Consider the following 16,714-nt stretch of genomic DNA (forward strand, 5'->3'; position numbering starts at 1 on the left):
TTTGAATAGTCGGATGGTTTCTTTAGCAGATTATATTGAGTTCCTTCAGTATAAAGCATGTAAGCAGACATCTTCTGAGATAGCTTCTGTTGTTCAAACAGGTAATAGCGCGACTTCTTTCTCCAAATCTTCATCCTCTGAGTCTTGGGTCATTGATTCAGGTGCATCAGATCATATTTCTGGCAACAAATCTCTTTTCACTACTATTTCATATTCTCAATCTCTTCCAAAAGTCACAATGGCCAATGGGTCTCAAACCATGGCAACTGCAATAGGTCAAGCAAGTCCACTTCCGTCCTTACCTTTAGATTCAGTCATTTATGTTCCCAATAGTCCTTTTAATCTCATAGATGTTAGTCGCTTAGCCAAATCACTTAAATGCGCTGTTTTATTTCTTGATGACCATGTTTTTATACAGGAACGCAGTACGGGGCGGATCATTGGTACCGGGCGTGAATCAAACAGACTTTATTACCTTATCCTTGCTAAATCACATGGACTCACATCTTGTCTTTCTTCTACAACTTGTCCTGTTACTGATTCACCAGATTTATTACATAAACGGTTGGGACATCCCAGTTTGTCAAAACTTCAGAAAATGGTATCTGGTTTATCTCACTTGTTAGCTCTAAAGTGTGAGTCATGTCAGCTCGGTAAGCATACTCGCTCCCATTTCCCTCGGCGTCTTGATAATCGAGCAGAGTTACCTTTTACTTTAGTCCATTCAGATGTTTGGGGTCCTAGTCGGGTCAGTTCCACCTTGGGATTCCGCTACTTTGTCAGTTTCATTGATGATTATTCCAGGCGCACTTGGATATTTTTGATAAAAAATCGATCTGAGCTGTTTTCTATTTTCCCGACCTTCCACGCTGAAATTCAAAATCAATTTGGGGTTTCTATTCGCACATTTCGTAGTGATAATGCCCGAAAATATTTGTCTTCCCCATTTCAGCGGTTTATGAAATCTCATGGGATTATTCATTAAACATCTTGTCCGTACACATCTTTACAAAATGGGGTAGCTGAAAGAAAGAATAGACATCTTATTGAAACTGCTCGTACCCTACTCATACAATCCCATGCTCCGTTGCGTTTTTGGGGGGATGCAGTTCTTACATCTTGCTATCTTATTAATCGTATGCCATCTTCTGCTATCCAGAACCAAGTTCCATTCTCTGTCATGTTTCCCCACTTACCTTTGTTCTCTCTTCCACTTCGTATCTTTGGAAGCACTTGTTTTGTCCATAACCTTATTCCAGGAACAGATAAGTTAGCTCCTCGTGCTCTTAAGTGCGCATTTCTGAGTTTCTCGAGAACACAAAAGGGGTATCGATGCTACTCTCCTGACCTCTAGCGGTACCTTATGTCCGCTGATGTTACCTTCTTTGAAACCCAATCATACTTCACAGGTTCAGGTCATCACTTAGATATTTCTGAGGTACTACCAGTTTCATCTTTTGGAGATTCAGTCACTCCAACTCCACCACCTACAGCTCCAGTTGTAGCTCCACCACCTATAGCTCCAGTTCCACCACCTATAGCTCCAGTTCCTCCGCATAATCCAGTTCAACCTTCTGCAGCTCCACCACTCTTGACTTATCATCGTCGTCCACATCCAGCATCAGGCCCAGGTGATTCACGCCCCGCATCAGATTCTGCACCTACTGCGGACTTGTCTCCTCTTAATCAACCAATTGCACTCCGCAAACACTTAATCATAATCCTCACTATGTCGGTTTAAGTTATCATCGTCTGTCGCCACCTCATTATGCCTTTATATCTTCTTTGTCCACTGTTTCTATCCCTAAGTCTACAGGTGAGGCATTATCTCATCCAGGATGGCGACATGCTATGATTGACGAGATGTCTGCTTTACATGCGAGTGGCACTTGGGAGCTTGTTCCTCTTCCTGCAGGTAAGTCTATTGTTGGTTGTCGTTGGGTTTATGTAGTCAAAGTCGGCCCGGATGGCCAGGTTGATCGGCTTAAGGCTCGTCTTGTTGCAAAAGGATATACTCAGATTTTTGGGCTTGATTATAGTGATACTCTCTCTCCCGTGGCTAAAGTAGCATCTATTCGTTTCTTTTTGTCCATGGTTGTTATACGTCATTGGCCTCTTTATCAGTTAGCCATTAAGAATGCTTTTCTCCACGGTGATCTTGAGGAAGAAGTTTATATGGAGCAACCACCTGGTTTTGTTGCTCAGGGGAGTTTAATGGTTGTGTGTGCAGATTGCGCAGGTCACTAACAGTCCCCTCGAGCTTGGTTTGGTAAGTTCAGCATAATTATTCAGGAGTTCGGCATGACTCGTAGTGAGGCTGATCACTCTGTGTTTTATCGGCATTCTGCTCCTAATTTGTATATTTATCTAGTGGTTTATGTTGATGATATTGTTATTACTGGTAATGATCAGGATGGTATTACTAATCTGAAGCAACATCTCTTTCAGCACTTCCAGACTAAGGATCTGGGCAGATTGAAGTATTTTCTAGGTATTGAGGTCGCTCAGTCTAGCTCAGGTATTGTTATTTCACAGCGAAAGTATGCCTTAAACATTCTTGAGGAGACTGGAATGATGGGTTGTAGACCTATTGACTCTCCTATGGATGCGAATGCTAAGCTTCTGCCTGGACAGGGGGAGCCTCTTAGAGACCCTACGAGATATAGAAGGTTGGTTGGCAAATTGAATTACCTCACAGTGACTAGACCTGACATTTCTTTTCCGGTGAGTGTTGTAAGTCAGTTTATGGATTCTCCCTATGATAGTCACTGGGATGCAGTTGTTCGCATTCTTCGGTATATAAAGTCAGCTCCAGGCAAAGGATTACTATTTGAGGATCGAGGCCACGCGCAGATTGTTGGGTACACAAATGCTGATTGGGCAGGATCACCTTTTGATAGACGTTCTACGTCTGGATATTGTGTTCTAGTAGGAGGTAATTTGGTCTCGTGGAAGAGCAAGAAACAGAATGTAGTTGCTCGATCTAGCGCCGAAGCCGAATATTGGGCCATGGCTATGGCGACGTGTGAGTTAGTTTGGGTCAAGCAGTTGCTCAAGGAGTTAAAGTTCGGAGAAATCAGCAAGATGGAACTAGTGTGTGATAACCAAGTTGCTCTTCATATTGCATCAAATCCGGTGTTCCATGAGAGGATTAAACTCATTGAGATCGACTATCACTTTGTCAGAGAAAAAATACTTTCAGGAGATATTGTTACAAAGTTTGTAAAGTCGAATGATCAACTAGCAGATATTTTCACTAAGTCTCTTACTGGTTCTCGTATTAGTTACATGTGTAACAAGCTCGGTACATATGATGTGTATGCACCGGCTTGAGGGGAGTGTTAGTTTACAGATATGTATAGTGTAGTCTTGTCCCACATTGGAAGATTGAGTAATATCTCCTTGTAGTGTATAGCTATAAATAGGGACCTCTTGTATTGTATTTATCATCCAATATCAATAACATATTTTCTCTTGTCCCTTCTCACATGACAAAAATCAGCTTCTGAAATTCAGCAAAGCAAATCTGAAAATCACCAAGTTATTATTTACTGATTTGGCGATATGGTAGCTGGATCTTTTATTTTCCAGCATCCTTAAACAACAAAAAGAATAATAAAACCCACCTTTGATCTCCACTTGCTAAGGCTCCAAATCTAATACACCAGGTTTATTTTAGTGTTTTCTTACCATATGAGTTCTCAATGTTTCTTACCGAGCATATAATGCTAAGGATGACACATGTTTCAGCTCTTTCTGTTTTTTTCTTGACGAGAACTATCTGACTAGATGCAAAGTTCTCTTGCATATACAGGAGCTATTTTTCATACATTCATGTCAGAGTAGCTTTTTTTCTTTTTAAAATTCCGTGTGCAATCCTTGTTTTCTCTTTGGAGAAGATAGGTGGAGAATTTTGTTGATTGCTCAAACTCATTTCGAGTGGGTTGCTCTAGTGGACAAGAGTGGGTTGCTCTAGTGGTGAGCACCCTCCACTTCCAACCAAGAGGTTGTGAGTTCGAGTCACCCCAAGAGCAAGGTGGGGAGTTCTTGGAGGGAGGGAGTCGAGGGTCTATCGGAAACAGCCTCTCTACCCCAGGATAGGGGTAAGGTCTGCGTACAAACTACCCTCCCCAGACCCCACTAGTGGGATTATACTGGGTTGTTGTTGTTGTTGTTGTTGTTGCTCAAACTCATTTCGCTTTTGAATTGTACGGATTCCTTCGTATTTTATTTCTTACAGCCACTTCCATTAATCAAATTCTCATAATTAATGGGGAGTATATTAATATCCAACTGCACTTCTTTTTCTCTGACAAATTCATATTTAATTTCTTTTTCCTGAATAGGAAAGCCCTTGCAGCTGTCGTCCAACACTCATGAAATTGACCAGAGCACTTGAACAAATTAATAAGCCCTGAGAAGGGAAGTTACCTCAAAGAGCTAATTTGACAAAAATAATAACATCACACTCACCTTGAGTAGAAACTCCGCATTGAAAGAATGAAGGTGAGGATCACAAGTTCACCTACCAAAACATAGATTACTCCAAATCTGACATACCATCTGAACTCTCTAATGTAGACTTTAGTTTCCACTACATTCATAATAACAATGGAAATCCAAGCAAGTGCCTGAATGCTCAAATAAACCATCTGGAAGAAAAGAGTACATATATCAGTTGGCTAGATATATGAAGAAAGAACTTTCACTAGACTGGTGTACAAGTAAGGTTATCAAAATTGCACAGGTCTGTATAACTAAAGGTAAAGAGCTGATCAGATCTATGAGCATGCAAGCTCTCATGCAACTTTTTTTTCTTCTCCACAGTCAGACCTACTAATCATATTGCAGACTATTAACTATCCGGCTGTTTGATATTTCAAAGAGGCATGAGCACCAATACTTGAATAACCAGCAAAGGATGTTCCAAATATCATTTGTATCAAAATCATCAAAAGAATGTGTATAATATATAACTTTGTTTTGAATTTCTTATATTGTTACATGTATAATCAAATGACAAAATCAGTGTCTACATTTTTGTCCATTATATACAGTGCATTATCCATATGCTGTTTTTGCTTCTCTTACTGTTTATAGCTCCTCCTTGGTGCTTGTACTCCATATCTGATAAAACTACAGTTCCTTTGCATATCTATAAGATATGCTCCGTCAGATCCTATTTAATGACACTTCCATTTGATACATAATGATAGAGTCCATCTGTTCCTTGAATTTATAAAAAGAACTACATCTGTACTTTGCTATATATACTTGGCAGCAGCTTAGTGCTGTCATCAATAAAATTTTAATTACTGATAAGAAATATGACACTTTCTCTTTTGGAACGTTTAAAAACATTTGATATCATTCTATTAAACAATATTGCTCTATATGTTTAGAATTTCAAGGATTCAAATTCATATAATTATTCAAATTTTTAACTTTGACGTGACATTTGGTCTATCAAGCAAATTTTCAACCTTTACTCTAATAGTTTTTCCACTACAGAACACACAAGTTTAATTAACATCTTAAACTCCATAGACTTTCAAACAAAGAAGGCAATTTAAGTGACATGAAGTTTTTCCTTAAAACTGAGAACTTAGAGATTAATCTGTTTCATTTTGGTTACTTAAGGAAAACGCAGTGTTGAGGTTACTTAAGGAACACATTGTGTTGACTGTATGTTGAATATTCAGAAAATAGAGATGTGAGCAAAGAAGCTTGAAAACATGACCTCGTTCAAGATATTGCATAGAAAGAGAATGGCAAAGAAAAGAATAAAAAAAAGATTCTGCTGTAATTTTGCCTCAACTACAGCTGAGGATACAATAGAGGAGGCATGGGCTTCTCAAGGATGGAAACCTCTCCCTCAGAAGACCGTTAAATGACTGGGAGATTGGAAGGGTGGCTAAAATGCTGAAGACTTTGGAGGCTCTGCATACGTCTTGCTTTTCAGATTGGCCATGGAAACTTATCAGGAAAACAAGAGCCTCCTTCAAGGTGACATGTTTCACTTGGCTTGTTGTCAGAAAAGCTTGCTTGACTCATGAAGTATTACAAAAAAGGGGGATTCAGCTGAGCTCCAGTATGTGTTTTTTTTATTAGCTCCAGTATGTTTTTTGTGCCAAGAAAAGGAAGAGAGTAATAACCATCTCTTCCTACATTGCAGGATAACTGATGTATACGATGGCAGTTGTTTCTTGCCTTAGTTGAGACCCAATGGATGATGCCAAGAATCACAAAGGACCTACTATGATGTTGGAACAACATTAAAACAAAGAACACACAGAAGAAATGGTGGAGAATGGCTCCAGTATGCATAAGGTGGACTGTGTGGAAAGAAAGGAATAATAGATGTTTTGAGAATAGAACTAGTTCCATTACCATACAAAGAATTAAGTTGAATTGTTTTTTGTCTTTCTAATTCTCGTGTAAAGAGAACTATGTTTTAGATGCAGAATCACTTTTAGATTATTTGATTCCTTGTAAGACACAGGGTTCCCTGTAATATGTAATTATTTGACTGCCAGTACCATCTTAGTGCTGATGAATATACTGTTACCTTACCTTAAAAAAATAATTCAAATTTTGTATTGCTATAATATTTGTTATTTTAGGATTGATATAATCCACTTGATTTATTTCAACGCCTTCAACACGGGTGCAAGAACACCTAGTAGCCTTCCAGCAGGCAGAAAATTAGGGAAAGCTATTATTTCAAGACTACAATCGTAATATATAAACCCAGTGTGAGATAAATATCAGTCCTCCAGACTATTACTTTAAAAATGTCATTGTTAACAGCTAACTCATTATAGGTGAATATATCTTAGTTCTGTCATAAACTTAAATAATAACCGATTAAGTAGATCAATTTTGTTCTTTCATGTATCTATCTAAATTCTGAAGATTCAGTAGCTAGCAAGTTCTAAAATCCTGAAACATTTTTTTTTTAAGATGAGGCTGAACAGGTTTACGAACTTACCTCAGGACAATGACTATGGAGCATCATCTGAAGAAGTAGATGATTTGGCTACCTGTGGTGAATAGTTGTAAAGTACCAACTACCACACTGCCCGTAACTGCAGCCCCTTAAAGGCCTTATATGGCTACGCTACCCCACATGTCTCATTTGGGCTTTTACCTCTCATTCTTGTCCATTTAGTAGATGAATTACTCAGGCACAGGAACTAGAGACCGTAAAAACCTACATTTCAGAAGGAACTTTTCTTTCCAAATTTTGCAACCAAAAAAAAGACAAAAAGATGCAGCTGGATTCTAGATTGAACAAAGCAAGAGAAGATTTGCAAAGTAAAGACTTAAGCCTTCCATTGAGCAAGCTATAGTATTAGGAGATGTAGACAACTTAAAGTTGTCAAGCAAATCTAAGAGGATAGCAAGATCAGATGCCTCTCTAAACATTAAGGTTATGCAAAAGATGGAACATTTCAAGAAAATGATATGCCTTCTGAGATACAAAATGAAGAGATTGGACAAATCATGTAAATAACACATACGCAGCAAAGAGAGGAATGTCACCTATCTACCTATCGTCCATAAACCCAACATGGCTACCCTAGAGGATATAAAAAAAAACAGGATAGTGAAATTGCGAGATGAACTTCCTAAGACTGACAATACATATGCCTGTGTATGCGGTTAAAAAAGCAATTCAGAACTGAGTAAATCATGGTGACTTTATTGACACTCTCCAGTGTGTAATGAATATGGAAAATTCAGCTACCTCTCAGAGTTGTCTGGTAAACAAAGTGAACTACCGAACAAACCATATGGGAATTAGAGAACCTCTAGTTTTCTAGCACTGTTAGCCTGCTTTAAAAAACAAATGACTTACCACTTTGGAATGGAAAGGGCCCAATTAGAGCAGCATAAACAGAGGACTCATATCCTGTAACCCAACTAGTTTGGGATTGGCACAAAGTGAATTGATTGATTGTTCATGTAGTTTTGATTCCCATTATTAGTCCTTTGGGGTGATTCTTATCTATAAAGAATTCACTAGGACTAGTACCTTAAAGTAAATTTTTTACCAACTTAAGGCAGTTAAATTACATAGCACGCAATAAGTCACCTACCAAATACCTAAGAAATTGAAAGAGGAAGATGATTTAATTTCTTTGAAAGGAAATTTGTGCATAGTTATACATGCCAACTGCAGGTTTTTCTAATTCTGATAGGTACACGCAATTGCAGATATGCATAAACAAGTCGGTAAGAGAAGGAAAACAAGCATGAGTTTTGCATGAACAAAAGGAAAATCGCGATGTCAGAAGGGCATGAGAAAAATATGAAAACCCATAAACCACACTAAGAAGTAGATATAACCTCATAAGGAGCAAGGCCAGTTTCTGCATCCAGATTGAAGATTGAGATGCCCATAAAAAATCTGAGCAAGGTTTCAGCAGCACAACAACTTCCCAGGAGGATCAATATGTAATTGTAGTATTTCGACCTCAACTGGAATCTCCGAATTTTGTGGTCCATCCTGACCAGCCATAACCGATACGCACACAACACAAAGAGAACCAAATAAGATATGCAATCAGCTGTTTCAATAGCACAAGGTGTATATGCACCAAAACCGCTATTAGTTTCTTTGGCCCATATCCCATTCGCCACCGGCTTGCAATACCAAACAAATGCATGAAAACTCATTTTCTGTTACTACTTAACTAAACATTCACCACAATAACGGTCCTCTATAATATACAACAAAAACAACAATTACGCCTCAATCCCAAGCAAGTAAGAGTTAGCTACAAATAGCGGTCTTCTGTATGCCAATGAAATAGTCTGGTGTGCACTAAAGCCTATGCGTATTCAGACCTTCATCTCTTTCAATCAACCATCCATCGCCATAGCTGTATTTAACAAATTACTGCAATTAAGGAAAAAGACATACGCAGACATTAGTTAGATGAGGAGAAATGGTGAACAAGGTGTCGAAACTCACACCAATGCTTATGACAGAAAGACTACGATTTCCTACAGGAAAACATAGGCTCCATATTCAAGTGATTTAGTAATGAGAGGAAGAATATATTTATTGATCTAACAAAATTCGACTTATTTAAACTGAATATTTAAAGTGAAAATCCGTAGGCTAAGCGGGAAAAGGCGAGAGTGGAGTAAAATACCATGACATTGAAACATGGGTATTGACACTAACCATTTACCAGCTTAGATAGATCCCTTAGCCCCAAAATTGTACAAATTATACAATAAATTTGAGTAGTTAACTTCAAATTGAGATAATTAAGCAATGGCATACATAAAAGTAGTGTCAAAATCCTGAACAATGAGATGACGGAGTTTTGCAAGAGTACCTTTTCAACTGAAGGACTGAACTCAGCTGCATAGAAAAATGACAATCTGCAGCGGGAACTATTGAGTGGCAATATATGATGACAAAAATAGTGGAAATATTTACCAAAAAAAAAATAGTGGAAATTAAGAAATGGATAAAAAGAGAAAAGTAGAGACGAAAGGAGAATCTGAAAAGGGTCAAAAGAACAATGTTGGAACTGCTAGCGTCATGGCTTACGGAGAAGAACATGCTACTTTATACATTTTTTAGAACTAATAAGGTCAGGAGCAAAAATATGAGCGTCTACAATTTTGGAAGCATCTGATAGAGGCTGACGTTGAACCGGGAAATTGAAAGAAACAAAGTACAAGAGAAGTTGGTATTTTCTAGTTTATGGTTTCCTGTATTCTAGTGTATCCTGCTACAAAATCTTATCACACTTTTTATGTATTTCAATTTGTATATGCTGTATGTTAGGTTTAAAATTTTAATGATTGACTAAAATCAAAAAAACTGGATTAATGTGAATCTACTATGTGTGCAGATTAACTAATCAAAGCTATGGAAGAAAAGTGCATCCGAGAGGGAGAAGCAATCAAAGAGCTAACGGCTATGACATTCAAATATGTCCACCAAAGAAATACAAGAAAGGAAAGGAAATCGTCAAACGGGCAAAAGACTTTCAAGGATACAAGGAAGGCAAGGGAATCAATCAAGTACGAGAAATCAGCGAAAGACTCAAGAGCAAATGATTGGGAAGATAAAGGATCTACTCAGCACATCAAGAATGAATTTGGTTGTACTTAACACGTTGGATTCATGAGGCTACCCTTGGGTCCTTCTCTTAGAGAATACTGCATCAAAAGAAAAGTCGCACTATCAATGATTTTCCAAAATCTCAGAAAAAGGAATCAGGGACTTCATCGAGCACTATTAAAGAAGAGGAGAAAGGACGTGGAAGATTACACAGCTTTCATCCAAGTTTTCAGTCTTTCTACTTCTTACTAAACACGGTATTCCAAAGCTTACTAGTGTATCAAAAGATAGAGAGAAAAAGAAAGCTATTGAAGATTGTGTCAAGTAATCAGTTGTAACTCGTTGGTGGTAAATATAAAAAAATCACTTTTATTGTAACTATGATAACGTGATAGGTTATTTTGAGTTTTAGCCTTTATTTTTGAGTTCCAAAATTCGATTAGCTCTGTTTAGCATTTTTCGATTTGCGTGCATAGTCTGTGTCTTGTTCCGAAAAGTCTTTATATGAAAATTGAAGAAAGTGTGAATTTTTGTCTTAAAATAATTTGAGTTGACTACGGTCAATATTTTGTGTAAACGGAGCCAGATCAGTATTTTGACCGCCCCAATGGGTCCGTATTATGATTTGAGACTTGGCGTATGCCCGGAATTGAATTCGGAAGTCCCTAACTTGATTTAACGTGATTTGATGAAAACTAGTAATTTGAAGGTTTAAAGAATTCCGAAGTTTGACCGTAGGTTGACTTTATAGCTACCGGATTCGGATTTCAGTTCTGGGACTTGGTATAGGTTCATTTTACTATTATTGACTTGTCTGCAAAATTTGGTTCAAAACGGAGCTGATTTGACATGATTCGGACGCTCGGTTGTAAACTTGAAAGTTCTTAAGTTTCTTTGAAAATTTCATGTATTTTGATATCTGATTCGTAGTTCTAGGTGTTATTTTGGTATTTCGATCGTGCGAGCGAGTTCGAATGATGTTATTACACTCGTGTGCATGTGTTCATTTGGAGCCCGAACGGCTCAGGTGAGTTTTGGATAGGCTACGGATTGATTTTGGACTTAGAAGGTTACTGGTTTTCACTGTTGCTAATGTCTGGTGCGTTGTTCTTCGTGATCGTGAAGGGTAACTTGGTACTGGGGAGGTTTTCTTCTACACGAACGTGGAGAAGAGGTCGCGAACGTGAAGAAGAGGTCGCGAACGTGAAGCATCAGAGGGATTACCCTTCGCGAACGCGGCCCTTCACTCGCGAACGCGATGGGTAAGGGATTCTGGGGGAGGCTAGGGTTTGTTCTACGCAAACGCGAGGCCAGGCTCGCGAACACAAAGACCATTTTGGCCGCTGCTCTTCGCGATCGCGTCAGGACCTTCGCGAATGTGAAGAAGGTCTGACGCCCTATCACGCCCCAAATCTGCGAAGGCGTGGCTGGCACCCGGTGCCATACTGGCCCGAGCGAACCACTCTGTAACTCACTTTTTTCTTGTGCAACTATCATGTGCCAACATGGCCACAACTCGTAATGTATAACTATAAGTGGGCAAACATTGTATCAATGAACCATCGTTCTTAAAACATACATACGGGCCGTCAAGGCCTCTGACATACTGTACAAAATGAACCTCTGTCTATAAAGCCTCTAAGATTATTCGACATCAAATGGGACAGGGCCCCTGCCTAACTATAAGTCTGTAGCAAAACTCTGACACGATGACTTATAGACTCGGTTGCACTCCGAATGAAGTAGAGTCTTACCGATCCTTCGCTGAATGCTAACCTCGTCTACTATGAGGGCTCGTCAAACTGATTACCTATACCTGCAGGCATGAATGCAGCGTCCACAACAAAAGGATGTCAGTACGAATAATGTACCGAGTATGTAAGGAGGAACTGAAACATAACAATAAGTCAACATTAATTAAAGACATATAAGAATCAACCTGAATCTCTGAGGTGCCACCATATATACATACTAATTATACTTATATATATAATGCTTCTCTTTGAGACTATTATCCATATCGTAACATGACTGCCCAACTGATCAGTGGTAATTGCCGACCGGCCGTAGCTCGGTGGTAAATGTATAACTGCCCAACTGGTGATAACTGCCCGACCGGCCGTAGCAGAGTGGTAAATTCATGACTGCCTGATCGGCCGTAGCATGGTGGTAAATGCATGACTGCCCAACCGGCCGTAGCACGGTAGTAAATGAAGATGCATGACTGCCCAATCGGCCGTAGCAAGGTGGTAAATGAAGATGCATGACTGCCCAACCGGCCGTAGCAAGGTGGTAAATGAAGATGCATGACTTTCCAACCGGCCGTAGCTTAGTGGTAAAATGAAGATACATGTAACACTACATTATGAACATTAATATCTTTATCGTATGCCTCAATAGATACTTAGAAACATACTTAGACATGCTTTTGTATTACATTTCATAGGAATGAATAACGCATATCCTTAACTACTAATAGTAGAACTGTAACACCCCGAAAAATTTTGAAGTACTTAAGTGTAAAGCCCGATAAAGTTTGCAAAGAAAATAATGTTTCATGGTGCCGGACTAGGCTTACGTGTTTTGGGGATTGTAGAAATTCTTCCCAGCAAGCTTGCGAGCCGCTACTCGAACTTTTTGGGTTGAACAATGCACCGGAAAGTAAAGAAAATTTTTTGGCGGAAAAGTGCATTTCTGCGGTCCATTATGCGACCGCAGAACCACTCTGTGGACCGCATAATGGCCGCAGAGTGAGGCAGTTAATTGGGTTAGTTGGAAGCAAAATATGCGGTCGACTATGCAACCTCATAACTGTTATGTGGTGCATTATGCGACCGCATAATAGCTATGCAGGCTGCATAGTGACCACATACACAGGCAGTTCTTTTGGCTATTTTGTAACCAATTATGTGATCAATATGCGGTCCGCATATCGGTTATGCGGTCACATACCTTGTTCCGGAGCTCCATTTTTGGATTTTTAAAACCCGACCCTATTTCGTTAAATACACTCTTTGGGCTATTTTTGAGACATAATCTGATATTTTAGAGTGAGAGAGAGTGCCATAGAGTGAGAAGGTGTTCTTCAATAATTTTTCTTCAATTCTTGCTCAAGTTTTGGAAGATTAAGAAGGGAAGCTCACTAGGTCTTCATCCTAGAGGTAAGATTCTACACCCTAAACCCTAATTTCGAAATCATCTGAAAATGGGTAATTAGCAAGATAATTTTTGGGCATGAGAGTTGATTATTTTACATGTTTGGATATCAAGGGGTGTAGGAGGATTGTTGAACTAAGCATGGTAAAGATTGGGTTGTGGGATGATGGAATCCTCCATAAAAAGACCTTGAAACCTTGTGCACACCTAGTGTTTGATAAAATGCTAAAATGAGCTAGAACCATGATCATCTTTCTAATTTTGATTCAATTTATTATATTTCTAAAATAGATTGAAGTTGCTAAGAATTTCGAAACGTTTTAGAGTTTAAGAAAGCTCAATTGAGGTTTGTTGGCTAAACGCTTCTCTTAGAATTGAATCCCACGATATTCATGTAAATTATGTAAGTCCCGAGTGATTCATTATGAAATTGGCAATTCCGAGTAAGATTGGGTTGAAAGATATATGTTCAACAAGCATCCCAAATGCTTTATTCATGTTATGTTACCAATTCAGAATGTGTTAAAATATGGGTTGTGCATTAATAATATTTCGACTTTAAGTCAAGTTTAAATGAAGGCTATTATATCAAATTTTGTGAAATATCTCTATGTGCCTTAAACTCTAAATTTTTCACATGTGTACTACACACCTTGATTTGAATTGTACTTGTTGTTGATGATGATAATGATGTTTGAAATTGATAAGGTGAGCATGAAATACTGAATATGGCCAACGTGCCAAGAATGATCTTATAATTATGGCCACTAGTGCCAATGAAATGAAAAGATATGAAAGTATTATGAAATGCGATAATTGATATAAAAAGGTTAATGTCTCAAATGAGATGACCTAGCCGATCGGGTTGTGATCGGACACCATGCCGCACACATGGTGGTGATTATGCTGGAAATTGGTAATGATAGTAATTGTGGTTGATGTCTCTAATGAAATGGCCTAGCCGATCGGGTCGTGATCGGACTCCGTACTAAATTTACGGTGGTATTGATATTGACAGAAATTGTGGTTGATTCTCTAATGAAATAGTCTAGCCGATCGGGTCGTGATCAGACTCCGTACTAAATAATGGTGGTATTGGTATTGATAGTAATTGTGGTTGATTCTCTAATGAGATAGCCTAGCCGATCGGGTCGTGATCGGACTCCGTGCTAAAAGTACGGTGGCATTGGTATTATGAACACTAGTATTGCGGACAATGGTATATCGATACCAGAAATCTCCCAATGTGAGATATGAAAATTAATTTGAACACTGTCTTGATCCTAAATTGAGGTTTGATGTTGATTAAGGCTTTTATTAATATTATGATAATCTTGTTTGTATTAATTGTAATTCTATTAAAAGGGTGTTTAGTTATACATACTAGTACTATTCGACGGTACTAACGTCCCTTTTGCCGGGGCACTGCATCTTTTAATGGATGCAGGTGGTTTCACAGCAGGAGATATTGATCAGTGATAGCGGTGCACCTTCTTCCCAGCTGACTTGGTGAGCCCCACTTCATTCCGGGGTCATGAATCTTTTGTACTTGTGTATTCTGTTTGAGGTATAGCCGGGGCATTATTGTCGGCATTATCATTGTGCTTTTCTTTATCTATAGAGGCTCCGTAGACATAGTGTGGGTTGTGTATTAGTGCTGGGAAAGACAAACTATGCTATGTTGTGGTTGTATTACTTGTCCATTTGAGACTTTAAAAATCGTAAAACTTATGGTAAGAAATTGATAATTGGAGACATGACCACTTTATTGTTTAATTAAGGAAAACATATATTTTCTTCATTCATGAATGAGTTTGGGTAGAAGGAATCTAGTAGTGTTGCTCGGTCGGGTTCACTCGGTTGAGCACCGGTCGCGCTCCTCAGTTTTGGGGCGTGACAAACTTAGTATCAGAGCCTAAGGTTTTAAAGTGTCCTAGGATGTATTGGAGCCGTGTCTAGTAGAGTCCTTATTATCGGTGTGTTGTCGATCACATCTATAATTAGGATGCTACATGGGCATTTAGGAATATTATCCTTCTTGGATATTCTGAATCGTGCGATGAAACTGATTGTGGAACTGTTCTTCCTCCAACTCGTGCGTTGAGGTTCAAGGTAAGTTAAAATGCTCTTTTGGTTTATTCCAAGTAATGTTGTCATGTGACATGACGAAAGGGTAAAGGCTTGAATATTAAACAGATGGCACATGTATCATGTTGAATGAATAGTATGACATATGAGACAAGTATATCGTACCATGAGCATACTTTATATGAGAAGAGTTCTAGAAGTGATTACTCACCTCGAAAGAGGCAGTGACGTGATAAATGAGACATAAGCTTAACTAGTACATGTGGATAGTGTTGGAACCATGTATATGATTCTAAGATGTAAACATGTTACATAAGCACATGATATATGAAAGGCATGGACTGAAGAGTAATGATAAATATGTAGATCTCTCACGGGAGATAAGAAGTTATGAAAGGGGAGTTGATTGAACCCACAATGAGAAGACCCTAGCACTATGAACGTTATAAGAATCCTAGAAATGTGTGAAGTGGTGTTACACTCCAAAAAGGATATTGACATGAAGGAGTTGGATCCCAAGCCTATGTGGCTGAATGAGAGTAGAGAACGTATGAGGTTAATACCATGGTGACTTAAATCTCCCTAATAGTCGAACATATATATGAGGAATAGAGACATGAGACATATGTCCCTGAAGTTGCTAAATTCAATACTTGTGTCAAAATGTGAATCATTCACCCTAAGTAGGGGAGGAAGGGTCATAGAGAGGCCACTTAAATACAATGAAACAAGAGTAATACCATGCAGCTATGATGTTTGAATATTTTGTTGAAGACAGGTGTAATCTAGAAAAGAGATAATGGGTAGCATGATTCTCCGAAAGGATATGCTAATGCTAGACCACTAGTACCTCAAAAAGGTGGAAGGTTAAGGAAGGTAAATTCTTCATACATGGCAATGTGAATGACAGGGTCAACGATCCTAAAAACTAAGAGTATGTTTACAAAGGGATTTTATACTTGTTAGGGGGTCAGTAACAATGGAACCCAAGGAAGTAATATAGGTCAAATGTGAAAGGTTGCAAGTTTTTAGAATGAGTTAATCACGGATTTGTGATTTAGCTAAACCTCTAAGGCTTTAAAAAAGATAGAACGAGTGGGAAAGATAAATGTGATGTTATAATAACCCAAGAGTGCATCGGTACTTGATGGAGAGTCTCTTAAGAATCTTACAAGCAAGGAAGTGTTAAGTGATACACGGATGAACACACTTTCCCACAGATATCCCAACAAGTGTCGAGAGGCGAGCAGGATGAATTTCCAACTAAGGGAAAAGACCACGTACCGTATGGAAGGGCGCATAGCTATTCAATAACTAGGGAGAATGAGGCGAGCAAAATTGGAAGAAAATCTATAAATTGAGATGGTCATGGTTATCGTA

At 38.7% G+C, this 16,714-nt stretch overlaps 1 protein-coding gene across 4 annotated transcripts in view; it reads right to left on the reverse strand.

The window, feature by feature from the left end:
* LOC104087051 (ABC transporter C family member 12-like) overlaps positions 1-9,655 on the reverse strand; it is a 71,942-nt gene extending 62,287 nt beyond the window's left edge. For 2 of the 4 annotated variants that reach the window (XM_070191490.1, XM_070191487.1), the window contains exons 1-3: positions 9,354-9,648; positions 8,353-8,905; positions 4,474-4,652 (exon numbers count right to left, since the gene is read on the reverse strand). In XM_070191490.1, coding sequence (XP_070047591.1) covers positions 4,474-4,652; positions 8,353-8,682 — 509 coding nt within the window. In that variant the 5' untranslated portion in view covers positions 8,683-8,905; positions 9,354-9,648. Of the gene's footprint in view, positions 1-4,473; positions 4,653-8,352; positions 8,906-9,353 lie in introns of all 4 variants that reach the window. The other 2 variants (XM_070191486.1, XM_070191491.1) reach the window with 2 other exon arrangements.
* Between the last annotated feature and the right edge of the window lie 7,059 nt (positions 9,656-16,714).

This window comes from Nicotiana tomentosiformis, chromosome 1 (assembly GCF_000390325.3).
Source record: "Nicotiana tomentosiformis chromosome 1, ASM39032v3, whole genome shotgun sequence".
Lineage (NCBI taxonomy): Eukaryota > Viridiplantae > Streptophyta > Magnoliopsida > Solanales > Solanaceae > Nicotiana > Nicotiana tomentosiformis.